General features: G+C 36.3%; 1 protein-coding gene across 1 annotated transcript in view; it reads left to right on the top strand.

Annotated features, from left to right (window-relative positions):
• Window positions 1–8,804: 8,804 nt before the first annotated feature.
• The window catches only part of LOC123669696 (dedicator of cytokinesis protein 7), a 28,153-nt gene continuing 21,002 nt past the window's right edge, over window positions 8,805–15,955 (top strand). The window contains exons 1-8 of the mRNA XM_045603287.1: window positions 8,805–8,939; window positions 9,042–9,111; window positions 11,158–11,318; window positions 11,884–12,094; window positions 13,040–13,233; window positions 13,674–13,814; window positions 14,234–14,513; window positions 15,879–15,947. Of these exons, the coding sequence (XP_045459243.1) occupies window positions 8,905–8,939; window positions 9,042–9,111; window positions 11,158–11,318; window positions 11,884–12,094; window positions 13,040–13,233; window positions 13,674–13,814; window positions 14,234–14,513; window positions 15,879–15,947 (1,161 nt within the window). The 5' untranslated portion in view covers window positions 8,805–8,904. The remainder of the gene's footprint in view (window positions 8,940–9,041; window positions 9,112–11,157; window positions 11,319–11,883; window positions 12,095–13,039; window positions 13,234–13,673; window positions 13,815–14,233; window positions 14,514–15,878; window positions 15,948–15,955) is intronic.

The following is a 15,955-nucleotide window of genomic DNA, read 5'->3' as shown; positions in this document are numbered from 1 at the left end:
ATATATAATATAGTAGAAAAGATAAAAGCCGAATTATTCCAGCCATTGTTATTTTTGCGCTTATAGTAACCAACACATTCAACGATTTACATTATTTTGTTCACAATATAGCTAAGCAATGTTTATTCGTTCGTAGGCGAGTCACGTTCTTTTTCAAAAGGAATGAGTAAAGAAAAACCTGTAACTTTATAAAAAATATATACGCAAGACCATTATCATTGTCCAAATTTTGTTAAAACATTGATCAAACGTCTTATTTGAATATTGTGCCTCGCAACGAATAAATCTCCATAATGTTTGACTAAAAAATAGACTTTTCGTACTAAATAACAATTTGGTATAAAAAAGTAGGTAACCTAATTATTGAGCTATGTTGCTACAAGCACCTGAACTCGTTTCTTTTCAACTAATTCCAATTTTTGCTGAGTTCATCGCTCTCTAGTTTTTTTTTTTTTTTTTTTTACTTGTTGTCAGCAGTTATAGATATAAAATTCACTAAATGTACCACTTTTTTTTATTTTGTCTTTTATCACAGCTTTACGAGATATCTTAAAGGCTGGTCTTACTCACAAAATTGACATCACTGCATACATAATTACATACTTTAGCCGGTTTTAAGGTAAATTTTTAAGCCGCACAGATGTACATTAGGTTTGAAGCATAATTTATTAATTTTACTTCTTCTATACGAGTATATGTGCGCGTATAACTTTTGAACTAGTTCGGTGCACCAAATTGAATTATTTGTTTTTTTTTTTAAGTTTTTTATTTCTCGGACAGATTTATTTAAAAAAAGATCAAAGAGGGGGTCATCGGGTCAGCTCGTTAAGTATAAAACCTTTAGGTACTTAAATTGCCACTAGAGTGTATTTATTTATTTATTTATTTATTTATTTATTTACACTTTTTGCACACCAACACAAAAGTAACATAAGTTTAATAAGATCAAAAAAAAATTGTGTATATTTGTATAACGAGGTAAGCCAATAAATAATGTAAATATTGTTGATTGTTATTATTGTTTATTGTTGGCAAATGCAGTGTGGGACACCTTCCGGTGTGCTAGACCGACAATCTACGTAAGATTGCCGGCGGTAGCTAGATGAGGATTACTGAAAACCGGGATGGTCGGCGTGAACTTGGGTAGGCCTATATCCACCAGTGGACTGCGATAGGCTGAAATGATGACGCAATACTGACATACCTACATGTTTTCAAATTAAAATAACTTTAAAAAAAGAGTTTTTATATTCTACTATTTTTAATTAAAATACATGAAATTCAATTATATCAGAAACACAAGTTTAAAAAAATATTCCGAGGCATTCCTTTTTAAAAAATTTAGCTCAATCGGGCAGGGAGAATTTATTTAAAATTTAGTTATATTAAGTATATAAATAGCGTTTATTTTGGAACATAATAATACAGAAATTTGAATATTGGAAAAAAAATAATGGAAAATGATCATGGAAACAGTAATACAAAACAAGTTTAACGAATAAATGTTAATATGATGATAAATATTTAACACAGCCTGCCGTATGTGGCCTACCTACAATGGTGGAAGAACTACAAATGCATTACTGGTTAAAAGATAAAAGCGGATAGAAGAAAGCTTTGCGTTGAGAAAGAGGTCGATCTTGATATTTACATCTGAATAAGTGAAGATCTCACAGCGTAAAATGCAGTCACAGTATCTACCTAAATATTTCAAAGCTGATTTACTGCAAGCGTGCGGTAAGATATCAGTCGAGATAGCGACTTAAATTCAAATCAAAATCAAATTTTACTTCATTAAAGTAGTCTATTGCAATTTAAATCGGAATTTTACAATACAATTATTTGAATACTTAACTATTTAAAATAATGTTAAGGACACACAAAGAAACTAGCGTCATCTAGCGGCAACCATTGAAACCACGCAAAGACAGAGACCGCATGAAACTCTCTACTCAATACTAGATGGCGTTAGAGGAGCAACTGGGGAACTATATAGAAGTATAGTCTCGAAAACCGGGTACATGCGCGAACTTTCCAGAATGGTCTGGGCCTCGTCTCGGCCGATATAAATAGCCGTAGCGAGGCGAACGAGTTCAGTTCAGTTTGAGCGATCTTCGAGGCGACTTCAAGAGTGAAAACTAGTGGTACTAGCGAAACCTACGACATTGGCTACGACTGAGGACATTGTGAGTGCTTAGTGTTTGAACTTAGTGCTTAGTGTTTGAACCTAGTGCTTTGTGTTGGACCTAGTGCTAGTGAATAAAGTCTTGAAAAGAGTCAGCAGGTCTTTCTCTCCAAATCCTTCGAACCCTAACACGTAACAACTGGTGTCGGAAGTGAGATTTGGAGATGCCATTGACTCCGACCGACTTTAAGGACGTCAAGGGTGTCAGGATAAGGGCGCAACGAGCTGCGGAGGCCACACCTACTGGGGACCAAGCTCCGCCCACCGTGGACCAAGCCACGCCCACTGGCCCCGCCTATCATGCCCCGCCCACTGACCACGCCCACCAGGCCCCGCCCAACCGGGCTCAGGCCCCGCCCACTCCGGCCCAGGCCCCGCCCACTCAGGCTCAGGTCCCGCCCACTCGGACACATGCCCCGCCCACTCGGTCTCAGGCCCCGCCCGCTCAGGCCCCGCCCTCTTTGTATCAGGCCCCGCCCACCGGACCCGTCCACCTTACCGCGCCCACCAGTGACACCGTAACTTCTACAGACTCTCAAGTGGCTCTTCAATTAGGAAGTTTAATTAAATTAATGGAGCAGCAAAGGGTTGAAATTCGTAGTGCTTTGCAAGAATCACAAGAGCAAACAAGTTTTAAATTGCAAGAATTACAAGAACAAACAAATTTCAAATTGCAAGAATCACAAGAGTAACAAAAGGCTGAAATTCGTGGTGCTTTGCAAGAATTACAAGAGCAACAAAAAGAGCTCCAAGAAAAAACGCTTTGGGCTGTAAAAGATGTTAGTGACGCGGTGACTAAGCTTCGAAAAGACGTCGACGTAGTGGAAGAACGAGTTGCCGGGTTAGGATTGGATCTTGAAAATGTGAAAACCGGCCTCACTGAACTACAGAAGAGAGTAGTACGCCTTGAAACCATGGGAATTGTAATGTCTAGCGGAACTACGTACTAAGGTAGTTAAGGCTCCTACGAAGAAAAGTTCTGGAGTAATGTGCTACAAGTGTGGCGAGAGGGGCCATCTTCAGCTCAACTGTCCGCAGAAGAAGACCCAGATAGCACGGATGAAAAGGATAGAGGAACTAATAGAGGAGCTGAAAAAGCAAAGGGCTTCGCCTCCTGCCCGGGATCAGGAGTATGACTTCAAGACGAAACACCGCAGCGGGAAGTTGTATGGAAATGCCGACGCACTCTCACGAAGGCAGTGTTCGGAAGTCTGCAAACATTGTGTTAAGCAGGATTCTAATGAAGTAACATTAAAGCTAACAAGAACCCTTTGGGTCTCCGGGAGAATGATGCTATGAGGGAAGCTCAAGAAAGAGATGACGACCTTCGGCACATCATCACATGGAAGAAACGGGGTGACGTAAAACCAATCTGGAGTGAGGTTGCACCCACTGGCGCTGTCACTAAGGCGTACTGGGCGCAATGGGACAGTCTGATACTTCAAAACGGAATACTCTACCGGAAATGGGAGAAGACTAACGGCAGAGAGTTCCACCTTCAGATAATTGTCCCAAGAACGAGAGTACCAGATGTTCTCCGTGAAATACATGATGGCGTATCAGGAGGTCATCTAGGTGTCAAGAGGACGTTAACAAAAGTGCGAGAACGATTCTACTGGTTGCATTGTCGAGATGATGTACAGGATTGGTGCCGCAAATGTACTACTTGCGCTGCTGTAAAAGGACCTCAGACCAAGAGCCGTGGGAACCTGCGGTTGTATAACGTCGGTGCACCGTGGGAACGAATTGCAGTTGACATAGCGGGGCCATTTCCTGTAACAGAATCAGGAAACAAGTATTTTATGGTCGTCATGGACTACTTCACCAAATGGCCCGAAGTGTTCGCCATACCAAACCAAGAAGCTACAACAGTCGCTTCTAAGTTAGTCGAAGAAGTGATATGTCGCTTTGGTGTGCCTCTAGAAATCCATTCTGACCAGGGCAGGAACTTCGAATCGCAAGTATTCCAGGAAGTGTGCAGAATTTTGGGCATGCATAAGCCGAGGACCACCGCGTACCGTCCACAGTCTGATGGAATGGTTGAGAGATTTAACCAGACCCTTGAGAGGGATTTAGCGAAATTGGTAGACGACAAACAAAAAGATTGGGACAAGTATATATCGCTCTTCCTTCTGTCGTACCGAACCGCCGAGCATGAGAGCATAAAAGCTACCCCGGCGTATGTCAATTACGGTAGAGAATTACGAATACCAGTAGACCTATTGACTGGAGGGTCACCGGAGGAACCAAATACCGTACAAGACTATGTCAGCGATTTAAGGGAAAAAATGCGCTATATACACGCCTTGGTTCGGGAAAATGGTTTACAGTCAAGTGAGAACATGAAAACCCGATACGACCGGAAATCGAACACGAGCGGCTTCAAGGAAGGGTCACTGGTGTGGCTGCATAACCCAACCCGCCGGAAAGGGAAATCGCCAAAGTTGCAGACCAAGTGGGACGGTCCATACAAAGTGGTTACCCGACTGAATGATGTGACTTACAGGATTCAAAAGCAACCAAGAGGGACATTCAAAGTGGTACACATAGACCGTCTGGCGCGTTACCATGGCAGTAACAACGATGCTCGGGACGAGCATCTCTAAGAGGGGAGTAGTGTTAAGGACACACAAAGAAACTAGCGCCATCTAGCGGCAACCATTGAAACCACGCAAAGACAGAGACCGCATGAAACTCTCTACTCAATACTAGATGGCGTTAGAGGAGCAACTGGGGAACTATATAGAAGTATAGTCTCGAAAACCGGGTACATGCGCGAACTTTCCAGAATGGTCTGGGCCTCGTCTCGGCCGATATAAATAGCCGTAGCGAGGCGAACGAGTTCAGTTCAGTTTGAGCGATCTTCGAGGCGACTTCAAGAGTGAAAACTAGTGGTACTAGCGAAACCTACGACATTGGCTACGACTGAGGACATTGTGAGTGCTTAGTGTTTGAACTTAGTGCTTAGTGTTTGAACCTAGTGCTTTGTGTTGGACCTAGTGCTAGTGAATAAAGTCTTGAAAAGAGTCAGCAGGTCTTTCTCTCCAAATCCTTCGAACCCTAACACGTAACAATAAAAAATTACTTTTGTAGCGACATCTATCTCGCAACATACGAACTATCCACTAAACGTATCCCACATCGCAATATTAAAAGTTATCCGAATGTTGAAAATATACACAAGAACCCGACAACAACCGTTCGGGCAGTAGCCCACTAGACACAACGTCCGTCTGGTCGGAGGATCCTCCCTTTTCAATGGTGGTCAAAAAATCTTATCTAACTAATTTAATTTACTTCTCTGCTGTACTTTAGATACTTATGCAATATTAGTATATACTCGTAAAAGCTAACATAAGACTTCTTGTCAAATGTCAATGAAGGATTGCATTGAATATTGTTATCTCAAGCCGCTTAACGAATTGTCAAAAATACATACACATACAGATATAAATTTACATAAACATACATAAGCTAGTAGTGGGTAATTTATTTAACATAAAGACATTCCTGCTAGTTTCTATGAAACAATTTAATATTCTAGGTTACTGCCGTAATCTAAAAAAAGAGTAGAAAAAAAAACAGAATCTATATCAATTAATAAATAAATCACATTGTAATGATTAGAACGGATTAATATATCTATATTTGACGTCACGTGTCTACGAACACTCGCGCGTTTACGTATCACGTACCAGCCTGCTTATACCTATAATCCCTCTTTATATTTGACGAGAATCTACCTTGAATATTATCAATGTCATAGCTTTTATTTAAATAGAGATAAGGTTCATAACGTACATAAAAAATCTTGTCCACGTTAAACGTAATCGGATTGAAGAACGCGTGGCCACGGCTTCAGCCGCACGAGACTCAATCATCACCTGAAACAATTAGACATGTTGGAAATGTCACATTGTCTATATTAACGATATAAATAAAACCAGTGGTCGCGCAGTGGTCGAAATTCGACCATAATTAATTTAAATTATAAGTTTGAACATTTAATAAAAGAGTATTATGTATTTGACATACACGTGTATGTCAAATACATGGTAGTGTGTGTAATTTTTTTTTTTTAATTGATTTATTGTATTTTTTATGCATAATTTTTAAAAAATGTTAGCATTCTCCTTCTCTATATCTATACATCTTACAAATAAATAAAATTGGAGTGTCTGTTTGTAATATTAAAATAACCGCTTTTTACTAAATTCATATGGCTGTATACACGGTACATATACCAAAATAACATTTTTTACAATTTTTGTCTGTCTGTCTGTTTGTTCAGGCTAATCTTTGAAAGGGATGGACCGATTTTGACGGGACTTTCACTGGCAGTTAGCTGATGTAATAAGGAGTAACTTAGGCTTTTATTTCAGAAATTTATATATTTTATAACTGAACTATAACTTTTTTGTTAAATTCCACTTGACGAAGTCGCGGGCACAGCTAATAAACTATAAGTGTGTGAAATTTCATACTCCTCCGTGCGCTCAATTTCCTTAAAAAGGGGTACAAAGTTTTTGCTTCACGTAGTAATATATAGAATATAAGGATAAACTAATAAGTTGATTGGGTATTTAAAAAAAATGTTAAAAAAATGTCCGCGCTTTGAAATTTGGTTTAACAGAAATTTAAACAGATTTTGATTTCTTTTACTATAGTAAAGTCAACTTTTACCGGTATGTAACAGAATATAATATAAAGTAATAAAAATATTTATTTATATAAAATTTTCATCGAGATTACTATTTCATGAAATATTTTTTGTTTTGTAATGACAAACTAAAAAAAAATTGAAAATATATCGACAATATTGGTATCACTAAAATCGTATAATTACAATTCTCCCAGTACCTCTAAAAAATGAATTTAAAAAATTAGTTTCATAGCTTGGTTAAAATTAAAATTCTGAGATTAACTTTTTTAAGTAAAACTTTTTTACGCGACTTGACTTGGGGAGTAAGCTGGTGAATGCGTGACTAGAGCATTACGAAAAGTGTGATCGGGCAAGGCGAACGGAAGTTGAGAGGGAGATATAAGTTAGTGAAGATAAAGAGTAAGGGCAACTAAAGAAGTTTTCATCAGTCGTGTGGTCTAAAGCACACTCGTTTTTTTTACTTAACTAGCGTTATTGTAGGCCAGCGTCATTATTGTACTAAAACGTATAAATAAAAAAATGTTTTTTAAAAGGTAGGATTGCGTTAATCATTTTCGTCATATATCGATAGAGACAAGAAGAACAACCGACGTACGTACGACGTATAGTTTGACGTCATTAGGGATGCTTACAAAAAAACTTTATATTCAATTGAGTTTTAATTAAGGTGTCTCAAATTTTTTGTCTCAGTTATCAAGTACCTTATATTAAAGTAAAAGAAATATAAATATTATCATATTTATGTTTTATAAGACGGAAGTAACTATTTTTTTGCGAAAGTTAAGATATAGCACATAAATTTTATGTCTCAATTATCAAGCGCCTTATATTAAAGTGAAAGAAATATAAATATTGTCAAATTTATGTTTTATGAGACGGAAGTAACATTTTTTTTTTTTTGAGAAAGTTAAGATATAGCACATAGAGATAGATATAGGTCATAAATAAATAAATTTGAATTAGAATAATTCACAAAGGGTTACTTTTTTAACCGACTTCAAAAAAGGATGAGGTTACTCAATTCGACCGTATATATATATATGATTTTTTTAATGTATGTTCAGGGATAACTTCGTCGTTTATGAATCGATTTCGATAATCCTTTTTTTGTAGGAAAGAAGATATCTTAAGCGTGGTAACATGATAAGGAAACTAGGATCTGATGTCGGGATCTCAGAGAAATCGAGGGAAACTCGAAAATCCCCATAACTTCTTACTGTGTGTACCGTTTTTGATAATTTTTAATTAAATCTAAAGCCGATGTTTAACATGTGGTCACATTTAAATTTCATAGAGATCTGAGTACAATTTTTGGAGTAATCTTTGATACTGCGTATTTACTTAACTAATTTTTCGTCTACCTACGTTGTATTACTTGTCGATTTAATTGAAGTCGGTTTTTGTCGTTTGCCTGCAAACACAATCATAAAATTTTGCAAAGGTAAAAGACTTGTGGAGAAAACTTTTTGCTCTGATGGAGGGTAGTGATAATATCATGGAGCATTGAGAGAAGGAGAACGATCGCCATGGATAATATTGACTGTCTCAATTTGCCTGTACGTTTAAAAATACAACACATTGATTTTCTTTGTCTCATTTTAGAGAAGCCAAAATTGAGGGATGAAAAATTTTAACTATATTATTTACCATATTATTAAGACGTTCAGAGAAATAAAACAAAACTATCGGATTAATGATTTCAAGAAACAAAATGAATTTGCAAGTTCAGTAGTAAAAGACTTAACAACTGTAAGAAAAATCAATTGCAATTTTTTTTAATATATTTTACGAACAACCATTGAACAACAATCATACTATGGATACAAATTCTTTCATTATTACCATTAAATTATTGACTGCGTTTTTTGTTTTTGATTTACGTTCACGAATGCGACTGTGATGTCGACTGTCAAACTGTCAACTGTCAAATCGTTTACAGAAACACAGAAGCTTGTTTCCGTAAACAAATCTAACGATTTTTGAATTATTTTATCTGAAAAGGATACATGTTGTAATAAAAGTTTAAAAATAAACTGTGATCTTCATCTAATTATAGATGACTCTTGGACGAAAATATCAGAACTGTTCCGGGTAAATGATTTTATAATCCTTTCATGGGACCAACTGTTTAACCATGCATGAACTCAGGATAGAGTATTAATAAATGGAGGATTGATTTTTCGATATTTATAGGAATGCGGGGGATTCTCGTAAGGTGTATAGCCAGTCGAAGGTCGGGACTCTGTCTGGGTGCTCCTCTTCTGTGAGTCAGGAATCCTGTTAGATGTTTGTGCACGCCTATGAATCACTGTCCTTTGCCCTTAATTGTAGATTGTGAATTTAATTATATGTACACAGTGTAACATGTGGTTGTTGTGTTAGATTCTATTGTTTTAGAGCTAATTTTATTTTAATTATTTTATTTATAATATGCTATGTTACATTTAGGTTTTTATTTAATTGCTTAATATCAAATTAACACAATATCACCATTAAGAAATACCTGTTAAAAATAACCGTGACAGTATTTATAATAAAGCTTTTAAGTTAAATATAAAAAATTTATTTTACAAATAAGTGCTGATTAAAAATTTTCTATGCTATAATTCCATATTTTGCCAAAAATGTACGCTTCAAACTGTTACATTACGCTTCAGCCTGTAATATCCTACTACTGGGCATAGGCCTCTTTCCCCATGTAGGAGAAGAATAAGAGCTTAATCCACCACGCTACTCCAATGCGGGTTGGCGGATGTTACATTAATGTTTACCAAAAATAGCTAAGAATTAGAAGCAAGAAACATGTTCTCACATTTAAAAAAAGCTTTCATTATAATGCTTGTGTGCTTAATATCATGGTAGTACCTGTTGCTACATTTTATTATGTTTATGTTGTGTTATGCTGTGTGTATTTTTATGTTTGGTTACACATGTTGTGCATCAAATACATGTTGTATTTGTTTTGTACCTTTTCTACATATTTAACCATCCTAGACGAATGCCCATATGTCTCTTACTCTAATTCCTATTGACTATTTGCTACTTTCTAAGTTTATAGTTCATCCTAGACGAATGCCCATATGTCTCTTACTCTAATTCCTATTGACTATTTGCTACTTTCTAAGTTTATATTAGAAAGAAATTTAATAGCTAAATCACATTATTCAGTTAAGATTACATAAATAATAAAAATGTATGGTTCTAGTGGTGCTGTATTTGATGCAAGTCATGACTAAACTTGACCGAAACGTTTTTGACGTTTTTTTTTTTTTAATGAGTCACTGTGGAGTTCTTTTGTTGATTCCTTTTTTGCAGAATCTACATTCCGTTGGTAAAATCACTTTACCTGTAATCAATTAACAAAAAATCAAATAATTTAAGCTTGTAATATGAGGATCCTAAAGTGCTTTTGAAGCCTTTTCCAATAGAGTAATTTTAAACTGATTTTGATTTTAATAAACCAAAAGAAAAAATTGGGTCTTCCTGACACCTTTTTGGTCCTGCCTACCCAAGTTATTTCATTCTGGCTCAATGGGCCGAGGGCGCATGTCCACTACCTGAGCATTACCCTATGTTTTAATGTACAAACTCAGACTTAATTTTAGTTTTGAGATTTCTTAATAGATGTCACTACCAGTATTTTACGACACGCTTACATCGTTATTTATGTATTAGATCTTATTAAATTTGGTGGAATATAATATTTGCATGCCCTTGAAATATACTGTCAATGCTTAAGGTTATTTTTTATTTAAAACCCTTATTGCCACCCTCGTTTAACCTGTCAACACCTGAGTGTTACAGTTAATGTACAAAAAATCCTATCAAGGATCTTTCTGTAAATTTACTATATTGTCTATTTATTTATTTATTTAACATTAACACCAACAAGACATACACTAACAAGAACAGAAAAAGCATAAATTTTTACAATATTAAGTATAAGTGTTGCCTTAATTGTAGGTGTTACACACAATTCGCAAAAAAAAAACAGACGCACAATATACAAATAAAGTTATATATAACAAATTCATATTAAATTAAATCACAGAAAAAAAATCGACTATCAAAAAAAAAAAAAAATCATAAAAAATATAACACAATTAAATTTAACATTAAAATTTATCACAAAATATTGAAAAATTTATAAGGAATTCCAAGGACATTAATTAATAATCACAATATTATTTTACAAATACAAATGTCAAAAATAATAGGATTATATAAAATAAACTTATAGTATACTCAAATATTAAAGTAATTTTTTATCAAATGTCTAACTATTACAATTAATATATGCTGCGAACAGATATCTCTCTCCGATATGATCGAGCCGCCGGACTACGAGGAGGTATGCGACAGGCTGATGGGTGAGCGGGACCCCCTCGCCTACCCCGCGAACGACATAGAACTGCTCACCGTCCCCCGCCGCATCCGGACCCTAACGCACGTGCTGCCCGATGAAGATCTGTAAGAATTGATATATACAGCATTATTTCTTCCTTTGACGCTTAAATTGATATGAATTTGAAGACCTTTCTAAATAAATGTTTGCATTGTTCGGATTTGATTATCTAATAATTCGTAAATATAAATATTATAAAACACGTCCAACAAAAAATCATTCATATTAGAGGTTTTAAGAGGAACTTCTGAATCCCAATTTATTTCATTAAAAGAAAAATAGACCTATAGCAACATCTATCTCGCGACATATAAAACTAGAGAAAACTGGCGTATCCTACATCGCGGTATCAAAGTTATCAAAGTGATTGAGTATATATACAAGATCCCGACAACAACCGTTGGGGGCAGTACTGCCAGACTAAATAACCGTCCGGTTGGAGGATCCTCCCTTTGCGATGGCGGACAAGAACTTCACAAACTATACCATTGCACCCCGCAAACTGGTGACCCCGACGTAATCACGCCTCGTTCCTCCGCATCCCCAAAGATCTATTCTGATTGCGAGCTATAGATATAGCATTTATAATTGTTTACATCACTAAGTACGTTATTTTTTAATTAAAATCAGGAGAAAAGCGCCCATGTTCGTCCGTGACTGCATCAGATGTTACACATCGGACTACACAGTAGTCGAATACAAGTACCGCATGTACTCTGGTTCGGCTAGCGGGCGAGAAAGGCTAGGCGAGCGGCTCGACAAGCTGCTCGCCGCGCCGCCCCACTACTACGAGATAGATGCGGAACAGTCCACGTCTATGGAAGAGTTGGCCTCTCAGCAGGTAAGGTGACCAATTATCAAGTCATCGACTATGTCATACGAAAATGCGATTTGGTCGAAAATTAGCAAAATATTAAATTAACTTTCAATATAAGATAGTCGTAAATATGAGTAAATTAGCAATGACAGGAAGTTAAGTAGTTTAGTGTACAGATTTGTTTGGAGACTGATTTGAAAATAAAATTACTTTAACTAAAAATAAAATTACTTTAAAATTATTTTTTTTTTTTAAATTTTTACTTATACGGCATTTAGTGCATTTGTCTTTTTGAAACTCCCGATAATAATTTGGCGACGTTGCGATCGCCTGTAACCATAGCCTATAAAAGCTTAATAACTTATTTAAAAATAAATGTGATATCCAATTACTACTCATTTAATATTTAACCCAATCTTACCACATTTAAACAAATAATTGTGTTTGCTCGCAAACGAAAAAAAAACCGACTTCAATTACATCGACAATTAATACAACGTAGATCGACGAAAAAATAGTCAAGCTTAAGTTATTAAAGATTACTCAAAAAGTAGTTATCAGATCTCGATAAAATTTAAATGTGACCACATGATAAACATCAGCTTTCGAATAAATTAAAAATTATCAAAATCGGTACACCCAGTAAAAAGTTATTACGGATCCAGTAGAAAGTTATGCAGTATAATACAACGTAGTTCGACGAAAAAAGCGTCAAGTAAAAACGCATTATTAGATATAACTCAAAAAGTAGTTGTTAGATCTCAAATAAATTTAAATGGGACCAATTGGCACACACCACCTTTCGATTAAAACAAAATTTGTCGAAATCGGTCTACCCGGTCAAAAGTTCTGATGTAACATACATTAAAAAAAAAACAGTCGAATTGAGAACCTCCTCCTTTTTTGGAAGTCGGTTAAAAAAGAAGACCAAGCATCGTTTGTTATATTCTTCTAAAATCACCAACACAGTTCGAATCACAACCATCAAGCGGCCGTCAGTCGGTAGCGTCAATATCATCGTCATCGTCTTGCAATGAGACCCTCACGCCACGCGGTTCGTGGGCCAGTCTGGACTTGCGCAGTTCTTCCTCAGATCCTCTGTTACCTGATGTGTTTGAGAAGAAACCTCCAGAACAAGTCGATGCTATCAATGAAGCTAAAAGGTAAAGTAGGTTTTGTCAGAAATCATATTAATGGATTATTAATGGGACTATAGAATATGTATCCAATGTTATAATTTGAATATCTTCTTGCACGGACTATTAACAACTATAAGTATAATATTTAATAACAAATAAAAGTATAATAAAATAATTTTCAAAAAAATTGCAAAAAAAATGCCCTGATCGATTTTAAGATCTGGTCATGACACATACCCAGAATTACAGATGAAACTATATGTATTTGTAAATAACCTTTTGATATCCAAACTGTTTCTTCTAAATCTGAGTTGCAATAAATATTTCACATTACCTTGCCAGACAAAACGTTATGTGTTATGTTAACAGTTATCAAAATCTTTCGGCAACCACAATTCACCAGATATATTTGTCTAAAATTTTAACTACGTTAACTATTACTATATGAATACTACTTATTTTAGATTAGAAAATCGTCAGGCAGACCTCCTTGGGCTATACGCACCATATCTCGACGAAGAAGAGGCTGTGGAAAGACGCCTTGCTGCCGAGATGCCGTGTGAGATGATGGGACACAGGATTATGGTTGTGTGCCATCAACTCAAGTGAGTGTTGATCTTTTATCCTTAAGAGACCCAAAATGGATTTTAAATCTGATTTTGCTCTTTTCAAAATCGCTTTGGTTTGACCCAATTTTTTTTCGTTTATTGTTAGATTAGTTAAACATTCAATAAAATTAACTTTAGTATTTGACATAATAGACGGGTCCTGGAGCGGAGACCGCGTTTTGGCAAACGCAGTATGCGACGTCCTCCGGCCCGTTGGACCGACGATCTACGTAAGATTGCCGGTGTAGGCTGGATGAGGATTACGGAAAACCGGGATTTCTGGCGCGAATTTGGGGAGGTCTATGTCCAGCAGTGGACTGCCATAGGCTGAAGTGATGATGATAACGATGATTTGACATAATCATTCAGGACCGTACAAAATAATACCTTTAAAAAAAACATGATTTTTTTAACAGATTAGAATTAGACATCGAGCCACTGTTCGCCTCGATGGCTCTCTACGATGCCAAAGAGAAAAAGAAGCTATCAGAGAACTTTTACTTCAACTTAAACTCTGAGTGTACAAAACAGATGCTATCTGGTCACTTACCTCATGCGGACCTGTCGACCCTTAGCCGTAGTGCAGTGTTCGATATACTGAACCCTTCTCCGGATATATTCCTGGTAGTCAGGGTCGAGAAGGTTCTTCAAGGGGACGTCAATGAATGTGTGGAGCCTTATATAAAGGATGATAAAGTTAGTGGATATTTTGTCCATATGTTGAACTGTTGTAGTCATTTTTATTTTATGATACTCATTGTTATATTTAGTCAATAAGTACCATCTGGTATGTCGTTCTCCTTTTATTTGACCTAAAGTGGTTATAATGCAATATCTGATGTTGCCAAGGTACCAGTCAAATTTGAACAATCATATTTTGTCTCTTAGGGGTCGTCCACTAATCTTAGCATCTTTTTAACCCCCTCCCCCCCCACCTAGTTATATGTGGTGACATTTTAGACTAACCCCTCCCCATACCTAAAAATCCCGAGTATTTCTTTAATACAATCTACCAACCAATTTACCCCTTTCAAGCCTCACGTGGTTAATGGATGACCCCTTATATCACAAAAGATGTCGACTTTGACCATGCTATATGGAAATTACGCGACAGTAATTGGAACAACGATTTGGTCAAGGATAGCTAACATTAAGGAAGAATTTAAACAGCTGGCAGAGACCGATGATACCGATAAGACACACTGATTACTGAACCGAGAAACCTGATAATGTGATTGTTATGTACATATATTTATATGAAAAATTATTTTAGTGTCAGTAACAGAGGCGAATAATAAAAAAATAATTGTGTTTGCTCGCAAACGAAAAAAAAACCGACTTCAATTACATCGACAAGTAATACAACGTAGATCGACGATAAAATAGTCAAGCAACTACGCGTTATCAAAGATTACTCAAAAAGTACTTATCAGATCTCGATAAAATTTATATGTGACCACATGATAAATACCAGCTTTCGATTAAATTAAAAATTATCAAAATCGGTACACCCAGTAAAAAGTTATTACGGATTTTCGAGAGTTTCCCTCGATTTCTCTAGGATCCCATCATCAGATCCTAGTTTCCTTATCACGGTACCAAACTAGGGATATTCCCTTTCCAACAAAAAAAGAATTATCAAAATCGGTACATGCAGTAGAAAGTTATGCGGTATAATACAACGTAGGTCGACGAAAAAAGCGTCAAGTAAAAACGCATTATTAGATATAACTCGAAAAGTAGTTGTTAGATCTCAAATAAATTTAAATGGGACCAATTGGCACACACCACCTTTCGATTAAAACAAAATTTGTCGAAATCGGTCCACACGGTCAAAAGTTCTGATGTAACATACATAAAAAAAAAAAAAATAAAAAAAAAAAGGTTTATTGATTACACCACACGACTGAAGTGAAACTTTTTATCTTTACTGACTTATATCTCCCTCTCAGCTTCCTCTCCCCTTGCTCGACCATACTTTTCGTAACGCTTTCCAGCTTACCCCTCAAATGAAGCGTTCGAAAAGAAGTTTTACTTCAATAAGTGATATATGTATTATAGAACCGGGAGAAGGTCCGTGCGAGCGCTATGGCCGCGTGCGCTCGCCTGGGTAAATACCGCATGCCGCTGGCCTGGAG

The sequence above is a fragment of the Melitaea cinxia genome, chromosome 3 (genome assembly GCF_905220565.1).
Source record: "Melitaea cinxia chromosome 3, ilMelCinx1.1, whole genome shotgun sequence".
Lineage (NCBI taxonomy): Eukaryota > Metazoa > Arthropoda > Insecta > Lepidoptera > Nymphalidae > Melitaea > Melitaea cinxia.
This window is presented reverse-complemented; position numbering and strand designations above follow the sequence as displayed.